At 30.7% G+C, this 10,037-nt stretch overlaps 1 protein-coding gene across 2 annotated transcripts in view; it reads left to right on the forward strand.

Annotated features, from left to right (window-relative positions):
• LOC141452843 (3'-5' RNA helicase YTHDC2-like) overlaps positions 1 to 8,896 on the forward strand; it is a 33,836-nt gene extending 24,940 nt beyond the window's left edge. For both annotated transcript variants that reach the window (XM_074125296.1, XM_074125295.1), the window contains exons 22-27: positions 4,927 to 5,050; positions 5,164 to 5,286; positions 6,087 to 6,176; positions 6,514 to 6,638; positions 6,730 to 6,978; positions 8,200 to 8,896. In XM_074125296.1, coding sequence (XP_073981397.1) covers positions 4,927 to 5,050; positions 5,164 to 5,286; positions 6,087 to 6,176; positions 6,514 to 6,638; positions 6,730 to 6,978; positions 8,200 to 8,376 — 888 coding nt within the window. In that variant the 3' untranslated portion in view covers positions 8,377 to 8,896. The remainder of the gene's footprint in view (positions 1 to 4,926; positions 5,051 to 5,163; positions 5,287 to 6,086; positions 6,177 to 6,513; positions 6,639 to 6,729; positions 6,979 to 8,199) is intronic.
• Positions 8,897 to 10,037: the final 1,141 nt, after the last annotated feature.

Genomic DNA, 10,037 nt, shown 5'->3' on the forward strand with positions numbered 1-10,037 from the left:
AATTTTACAGAATTTCATGACCCAAAAAATTTTCAACCCTTTATATCTTCTACATTTATAGATCTGTGCACAAAATAACTATAGTTTATAGTTGAGAAAAACAAAGTGTATAAGAGAAAAAAATTCCATACCAATACGTGGTTCACAGTGGGAGATATAGAACGGCCATAATTTTACAGAATTTCATGACCCAAAACATTTTTAACCCTTTATATCGTCTACCTCTTTAGATCTGTGCACAAAATAACTATAGTTTTTAATTGAGAAAAACAAAGTGTATAAGAGAAAAAAAATCCATACCAATTCGTGGTTCACTTTGGGAGATATAGAACGGCCATAATTTTACAGAATTTCATGACCCAAAAAATTTTCAACCCTTTATATCTTCTACCTTTTTAGATCTGTGCACAAAATAACTATAGTTTTTAATTGAGAAAAGCAAAGTGTACAAGAGAACAAAATTTCATACGAATACGTGGTTCACAGTGGGAGATATAGAACGGCCATAATTTTCCAGAATTTCATGACCCAAAACATTTTTAACCCTTTATATCGTCTACCCTTTTAGATCTGAACACAAAATAACTACAGTTTTTAATTGAGAAAAACAAAGTGTATAAGAGAAAAAAAATCCATACCAATTCGTGGTTCACTTTGGGAGATATAGAACGGCCATAATTTTCCAGAATTTCATGACCCAAAACATTTTTAACCCTTTATATCGTCTACCCTTTTAGATCTGAACACAAAATAACTATAGTTTTTAATTGAGAAAAACAAAGTGTATAAGAGAAAAAAAATCCATACCAATTCGTGGTTCACTGTGGGAGATATAGAACGGCCATAATTTTACAGAATTTTATGACCCAAAAAATTTTCAACCCTTTATATCTTCTACCTTTTTAGATCTGTGCACAAAATAACTATAGTTTTTAATTGAGAAAAACAAAGTGTACAAGAGAACAAAATTTCATACGAATACGTGGTTCACAGTGGGAGATATAGAACGGCCATAATTTTACAGAATTTCATGACCCAAAAAATTTTTAACCCTTCATATCTTCTAAAATTATAGATCTGTGCACAAAATAACTGTAGTTTGTAATTGAGAAAAACAAAGTGTACAAGAGAAAAAAATTCCATACCAATACGTGGTTCACAGTGGGAGATATAAAACGGCCATAATTTTACAGAATTTCATTACCCAAAAAATTTTCAACCCTTTATATCTTCTACATTTATAGATCTGTGCACAAAATAACTATAGTTTATAGTTGAGAAAAACAAAGTGTATAAGAGAAAAAAATTCCATACCAATACGTGGTTCACAGTGGGAGATATAGAACGGCCATAATTTTACAGAATTTCATGACCCAAAAAATTTTCAACCCTTCATATCTTCTACATTTACAGATCTGTACACAAAATAACTATAGTTTTTAATTGAGAAAAACAAAGTGTATAAGAGAAAAAAATTCCATACCAATACGTGGTTCACAGTGGGAGATATAAAACGGCCATAATTTAACAGAATTTCATGACCCAAAAAATTTTCAACCCTTTATATCTTCTACATTTATAGATCTGTGCACAAAATAACTATAGTTTACAGTTGAGAAAAACAAAGTGTATAAGAGAAAAAAATTCCATACCAATACGTGGTTCACAGTGGGAGATATAGAACGGCCATAATTTTACAGAATTTAATGACCCAAAAAATTTTCAACCCTTCATATCTTCTACATTTACAGATCTGTACACAAAATAACTATAGTTTTTAATTGAGAAAAACAAAGTGTATAAGAGAAAAAAATTCCATACCAATACGTGGTTCACAATGGAAGATATAGAACGGCCATAATTTTCCAGAATTTCATGACCCAAAACATTTTTAACCCTTTATATCGTCTACCCTTTTAGATCTGAACACAAAATAACTATAGTTTTTAATTGAGAAAAACAAAGTGTATAAGAGAAAAAAAATCCATACCAATACGTGGTTCACAGTGGGAGATATAGAACGGCCATAATTTTACAGAATTTCATGACCCAAAAAATTTTCAACCATTTATATCTTCTACCTTTTTAGATCTGTGCACAAAATAACTATAGTTTTTAATTGAGAAAAACAAAGTGTACAAGAGAACAAAATTTCATACGAATACGTGGTTCACAGTGGGAGATATAGAACGGCCATAATTTTACAGAATTTCATGACCCAAAAAATTTTCAACCCTTCATATCTTCTAAAATTATAGATCTGTGCACAAAATAACTGTAGTTTGTAATTGAGAAAAACAAAGTGTACAAGAGAAAAAAATTCCATACCAATACGTGGTTCACAGTGGGAGATATAAAACGGCCATAATTTTACAGAATTTCATGACCCAAAAAATTTTCAACCCTTTATATCTTCTACATTTATAGATCTGTGCACAAAATAACTATAGTTTATAGTTGAGAAAAACAAAGTGTATAAGAGAAAAAAATTCCATACCAATACGTGGTTCACAGTGGGAGATATAGAACGGCCATAATTTTACAGAATTTCATCACCCAAAAAATTTTCAACCCTTCATATCTTCTACATTTACAGATCTGTACACAAAATAACTATAGTTTATAATTGAGAAAAACAAGGTGTACAAGAGAATAAAATTCCATACCAATATGTGGTTCACTGTGGGAGATATAGAACGGCCATAATTTTACAGAATTTCATGACCCAAAAAATTTTCAACCCTTTATATCTTCTACCTTTTTAGATCTGTGCACAAAATAACTATAGTTTTGAATTGAGAAAAACAAAGTGTACAAGAGATAAATATTCCATACCAATACGTGGTTCACAGTGGGAGATATATAACGGCCATAATTTTACAGAATTTCATGACCCAAAAAATTTTCAACCCTTCATATCTTCTAAAATTATAGATCTGTGCACAAAATAACTGTAGTTTGTAATTGAGAAAAACAAAGTGTACAAGAGAAAAAAATTCCAAAACAATACGTGGTTCACAGTGGGAGATATAGAACGGCCATAATTTTACAGAATTTCATGACCCAAAAAATTTTCAACCCTTTATATCTTCTACATTTATAAATCTGTGCCCAAAATAACTATAGTTTATAGTTGAGAAAAACAAAGTGTATAAGAGAAAAAAATTCCATACCAATACGTGGTTCACAGTGGGAGAAATAGAACGGCCATAATTTTACAGAATTTCATGACCCAAAAAATTTTCAACCCTTCATATCTTCTACATTTACAGATCTGTACACAAAATAACTATAGTTTATAATTGAGAAAAACAAAGTGTATAAGAGAAAAAAATTCCATACCAATACGTGGTCCACAGTGGAAGATATAGAACGGCCATAATTTTACAGAATTTCATGGCCCAAAACATTTTTAACCCTTTATATCGTCTACCTTTTTAGATCTGTGCACAAAATAACTATAGTTTATAATTGAGAAAAACAAAGTGTATAAGAGAAAAAAAATCCATACCAATTCGTGGTTCACTGTGGGAGATATAGAACGGCCATAATTTTACAGAATTTCATGACCCAAAAAATTTTCAACCCTTTATATCTTCTACCTTTTTAGATCTGTGCACAAAATAACTATAGTTTTTAATTGAGAAAAACAAAGTGTACAAGAGAACAAAATTTCATACGAATACGTGGTTCACAGTGGGAGATATATAACGGCCATAATTTTACAGAATTTCATGGCCCAAAACATTTTTAACCCTTTATATCGTCTACCTTTTTAGATCTGTGCACAAAATAACTATAGTTTATAATTGAGAAAAACAAAGTGTATAAGAGAAAAAAAATCCATACCAATTCGTGGTTCACTGTGGGAGATATAGAACGGCCATAATTTTACAGAATTTCATGACCCAAAAAATTTTCAACCCTTTATATCTTCTACCTTTTTAGATCTGTGCACAAAATAACTATAGTTTTTAATTGAGAAAAACAAAGTGTACAAGAGAACAAAATTTCATACGAATACGTGGTTCACAGTGGGAGATATATAACGGCCATAATTTTACAGAATTTCATGACCCAAAAAATTTTCAACCCTTCATATCTTCTAAAATTATAGATCTGTGCACAAAATAACTGTAGTTTGTAATTGAGAAAAACAAAGTGTACAAGAGAAAAAAATTCCAAAACAATACGTGGTTCACAGTGGGAGATATAGAACGGCCATAATTTTACAGAATTTCATGACCCAAAAAATTTTCCACCTTTTGTATCAGTGGTTCTTAACCTTTTCATAGACGCGGAACACAATTATATGTATATATTTTTCTCGCGGAACACTAACATTAAATAATTTGAAATTCGGTTTTTAGCATGAACTTAAAATTAAATTCAGATTAAAAAAAAAGGAACAACGTGAAGAAGTCCAAGTTTACAAAAATTAACCGAAAAGTATTTATTGAAGACGCTTAGAGAAATGGCCTCGCCAAAATGTGGTTCGAACCATTGGTTGAAAAGCCATAAAAGTGGATGATTAAATTAGTTTGATTAACGATTGAAATTGAATTAATTCGGTGATTAAAATTAAAGTTCAATTTAATTCTCAGATTTAATCATAATTTTTTTAGTTTGATTAAATTAGTTTGATTAACGATTAAATCTGAAATTTAATTGATTAAATAATTGTCATAAGATTAAAATTACGATTAAATTCACCGATTAAATTCTGATTAAAATTAAAAATAAATTCAATCAATTAAAAAATTTAATCAATTAAATTTAGAATTTAATTTTTTTTTTAATCAGTGCCCGACTCTGGTTTCCGGTAAGGCGTAATTATTTTAAAGACCCTCGTATTTTTTAGAAAAATTGTTTCTTATTTTCCAATAAAGCACTTAAATTTGTTTTTCTTTAAAAAATCTTCCTTAGACTGAAGAAACCATAATTACTGCCATTGTCAGAGTATTGTCTGCTGAAGAACAGTTCTTTGGCTTAACGCAGCCGCCTGGCGTTGGAAAGAGACCGTATTTAATGGTTCCGGACTTGATGTCTGGTAAGGTTACCTTGCATTATAACCTTCTCTTTTTTTTTGGTACATACTTAATAACTTGATTAATTGTTTGGTTTACTAATCAATTTATTTTCTTTCTTTTTTTCTAATGAAAGGACGAATAGATTTTTCTGATAACAGCAGCGTCGATGGTAGTGTTTCCTCTGTCTCTTCTGATGGTGGATTGGCCGGAAATAGAAAGAAAAACGATTCTGCATCGCCAAATAAATCAAATTTTGGTAAATCATAATTTTATGTTTTATATATATATGTATATAGAATAGAGCTTAGAAAGAACGAGAGTAATCAGTTTTGGAGTAATGTGTGTGTGTACAGCACTCGTATCTTTATGGCTAAATCTTGTTATTTGTTGGCTGTGTGTAAAGTTCAGTCGCAAAGTTTTAAAATTAAATGTTAAAAACCTAATAAGCTATTGGAAATTACATAATTTTCTTATATTGTGAGGACGGACGACCAGATGAAGTCGCGAGTCCCAAGCTTGGTGACCATAGCAAGGTGAAAAATTCTTTGCCTGGCCCTAGAAAAACTTATAGTTTTCAGTTTTTAAAAAAATGCTTGTTTTTAGTCTACGTAGTCCGCTTTTCGTTATAATGCAGTTTGCCGTACGCTTTTTAATGATAGTGTACCGATTCCAAAAATATGATTTCTCTCAGAAACGATAACCAGTTATAAAATTCTGCAGATTTGAGGAATAGGGTATGAAATTTGATGAATTGTGCAGATATTCTAGCAGTTTTTTATAATCTATATTTCTTTTGAGTAGTCAAGGATCCAGTCAATATCTTAACAAAGGAAATCCCTCTGCCGGATGTACCACTTTAGAGAGCGTTTTCTTTTTTCATTTTTTTTGGAATATTTCTGAACTTCGTCCGTAGAAGTGCGTATTTTCTGAGCCAAACCATCAGCAGCGCTGTCAGTTGTTTGTCCTCCAAGACCCTCTTTACACTATGGTTTATACTTAAAATAATATAATTCACTGAATATTAATATTTTTAATTTTCAAAAATTGTTCAAATAGAGAGGTTCAATGGAAATGCTAAGAATTATGAAGAAAATCCATCTCCCACACCATCGGTCAGTAGTTCGGTTGAATTGCAGCGAGCAAATTGTAAGTATGACTTCTTTTTTTAATTAATGCTACCTATCTAATGCAATTTAAAAGATATTATTAGCAATGCTACCAAATAAGATGTGGCAAAAGTGAAGTGGTTAGCATTAATGGATTCCCACACGGAGATGCGGGTTCCAATCCAGCTGGCTCCCTTAGCTTTTTTCTTCCTAAGAGCTTTTTATTGCCGTAGGCAGTCAGTGCACTGATGAAAAAAGCCCTGGGCGTCAATCCTCTTGATTCTCATCCGCAATGTACTGATATATTCTGAACTGATTTTAATCTTCCACCTAAAATAGTTAACAATTCAGCTTGACTTTTAAGAAACGTTTCACAGGTGCTTCACCATTTCGTTACTTTGTGATAAAAGCTGGACAACTGAAGTTTATTGATGTGTCAGTTGTGCACAAGATGTGGGCTTTCCTTCCGGTAACGCAAAACAAGATCATTCAAGCTTACAAGGTTTAGATTGCATTTCCTATTTAGATGATTGTCTTTTAACTTTGTTTTTTTTTAAAAAGAAAAACATTTTTCTTTGATTTCCTTTCTACAGGGTGGTAAAACTGTGGTCCTAGTGTTCAGCATCCAAGGTTCTGGCCATTTCCAAGGTTACGCAAGACTTACCAGTGATACGCCAGTGATGGGCGACATTACTTTACCCGATATGGCTACTGGTCATTTTTTTAATTCTGCATTGCCAATTGAATGGGTGAAAAGATCGAATATACCACATCATGCTACCAGGCATCTTTTTAATCCATACAATGATTATGCCAAAGTCCAAATGAGTCGTGATGGACAGGTAAGTTACAAAAAATATATATTTTTTTTTCTATTTTCAATTTTGCTTTTTCAAAGGAAATACGCGTTTGGAAGATCACTGAGTGCGAAAAAAAATTGAGAGTATGTAAATTCAAATCAAAAAGCGGAGAACCGCTGCAAATTATCAATATGTGTTGAGTAGGTAATCAGACAGTACAGGAAGACCAACCAGTAACCTTTGATGTTAATGTAAATTAAATTATAATTGTTAATAAATCATAACTATAAATTATAAGCCCTTAAAGATGAAATAGTGTCGCCGAAGCTTGGCTGCTTATAGATTAAACATTATGACCGGAATTAGCTATAAACTTTCTTCCTTTTGCTATGTTGGCGATGTTTAAACGAATTGTAAAATTCTGGATTTGAAAAAAATTAACTTGACCTGGAAATAAACTTTACTGATTAAATCAGCTAAAAGGAAGCGCCAATGGACATTTTCCTGGAGGGAGGAAGGAAATGCAATTTTTTGGGAAATATGATAACCTTAACCTTAAAGCTTCGCTTTAATTTGTCATTTGACTGATATGTTCAAAATCATTACCACGATATAATAGTATGGAAAAATAATAGCCATTTCAGTCGTGATACATTTATTCTGCCGAGTTTTCGACCTAGGGACTAGGTCATCTTCAGAGCTAGTTTACAAAGTAATATTTTACATTACAAGGTTGGTGTGTCTTCTGTCTTGTCTGTTCATGGACTGAGTGTGATCGGTCTGTGTGTGATAGGTGTTAGGTTGTGTGGAAGTCAGAGTTGCCAATTGAACGATATAATGTTAACCTTTAGCAATGTAATATGTAGTTAAAATTTTAAATATAAAAATAATCGGTTGATGGGTTATACCATTTTGCTGCATTAATTTTATGTGTTTTGACGATTTTTGTGTTTTCGTTTAAATTCTATTTGAAAGGAAATTTCAGTACGAAAATTTGCGGTAAGATTTTTGATGGTACTCTGAGAACTTTGGTTTGTTTTGTGTGTACGCTGATTTTGGAAGTAAAAGTTAGGGATTCATCTGTTCTCTGCCCAGCTTCCAATCAATTCATAGATCTTATCACAATCCTCACTCCTATAAGTTATAATAAACCCTTCTTTTCTTTTAGTTTTAAGAAAAATAGTAGTTTTTAATTAAGGCATTAAAAGATAAGACGTGCAAGTATTCATAGTTCATTTTTTTTTATTTTTAATATGCTATTAGGAAATAGAACCAACGGTTGGTGAAGCATTGTGTCAATTATGGGAAACAATACCATGGTCTTCTTCATCCAATGGTCCTCTGCCACATTTCCAACGAGCACCACGCCTTGTCAGAGCGCCAATACCTTCCAATTTTCAACATTCATCTCCACAATCAAACACAGGATATAAGATTTAAAATAAATAAATAATTGCAATCTCTTTTTTATCTTAAGTATATTCTTTTTTTTTTTTTTTTTTTTTTTTTAGATATACTAAAAATTAAAGGAGTTTTTTTGGGGTTGGGATGAAATAACATGTTTACTCATGTAATTATGAACCAAATGCAGTGTTAATAAACAATCATAAATTAATTTTAAAAGAAAAACTAACCAAATTTACGTAAATGATTAACAGAGTGTGTTTAGGCTAATTGAAAAGCTTATAGGTTATTTTACTAAAATAAACACACAAAGAAAGAAAAGTTTTAAGGAATTTTCCAAAATTTACTTAATGTAATATTAACTATTTTTATTTGTATTTATTTTCGTTTTTAAATTTAAGGCGCATCATTATCTGACGTCATTGGTGCCTGGAATTTTTTTTCAGGACGCTGCCGGCCTTCTGACAATATTATCTCGTTTAAAAACTACACTGTCTATCAACAATGATGACTTTAAGAAGCTTCTAGAAAAAAAAAAAAAAAAAAGAAGAAGAAATGTACAGGCCGGCAGTGTTAGTATTAATTGAAATGAATTTTTAGAATCGATTGCTCATTCAAATGTGATTTTTTTTTTTTTAACAAAAGAACCCAGTGACATAAAGAGAAAAACGTTACAATCTGAATACTAAACACCTATGAATAAAAACTAATTATTTATTAATTATATTGATTATTCATTAAATAATAGCTCAAGGGTAGGGGAAATCGATAGTGTCGTTTGATTCTGGCCTCAATTGCTAAAACTTTTCTGTTCATCATATCGATAGCAGAATCGAATTCAGCAAGTGTGACCAGAGGTAAATGTTCGTGGTTCTTGGGACGATAAATGTACAGGGAACGTTAATTTTATTTACACTATTTTTAGGATGATTGATAGTTTGATGGGCAGTTTCATTGAAGAAGATATTTGAAAACCTTGTGATTTTTTTGGGGGGTTTTTAAGATGTAATTAGTGTAGCCATCGCTTGAAATAGATCTGAAAGGTAAAAGAAGAGAACATATAGATATTAAGGAGAATTAAATGATGCTTTAAATTAAAAGAAGTAACTTTTTTGATAAAGTGAAATGGCTTAGTTTTACATAGTGAATTATATTAGAAAGAAGAAAAATGTTATGATGACTGGAACACGTTCAAAACTTAAACTAAAAACAGAATTACATGTTAAAGGGCAGTTTTTTCTTCTACTTAATGAACAGGACAAATTATTTAAACAATAAAATTGTCACTAAAATCAAAATAGTTGAGTTGCATTTTTAACAATCGAAAGGTAAGTGGTAATTCATTGATAATAAAAGAAAACATTTTCGCAAAAAATCTATCAACTCTAACCTTATCTAGCACTCTGTTAATGGTTCAACACTTTTAAAAGTTCGACTTTTTGTTTAATTTAGCTTTTTGTTATTAATTATTTTAAAGTAATATATTATAAATGTACATATATTGTGATTTAATCTGTGATGTGTCACATGTAATGATTAGTATTTTGACATCTTAACTAAGAAAACTTTATAATGTTATACATTAAAAACAAAACAAAATATATTTTTTTTAATTATTTATTTTGTATTTATGCAAACACTGTAGAATTAATTACTTTCATTTAATTTACCTTTTTTAATTCAGTAATTATACTGAG

Source organism: Rhodnius prolixus, unplaced genomic scaffold, assembly GCF_049639745.1.
Source record: "Rhodnius prolixus isolate KJV_2025 unplaced genomic scaffold, Rpr scaffold_3, whole genome shotgun sequence".
NCBI lineage: Eukaryota > Metazoa > Arthropoda > Insecta > Hemiptera > Reduviidae > Rhodnius > Rhodnius prolixus.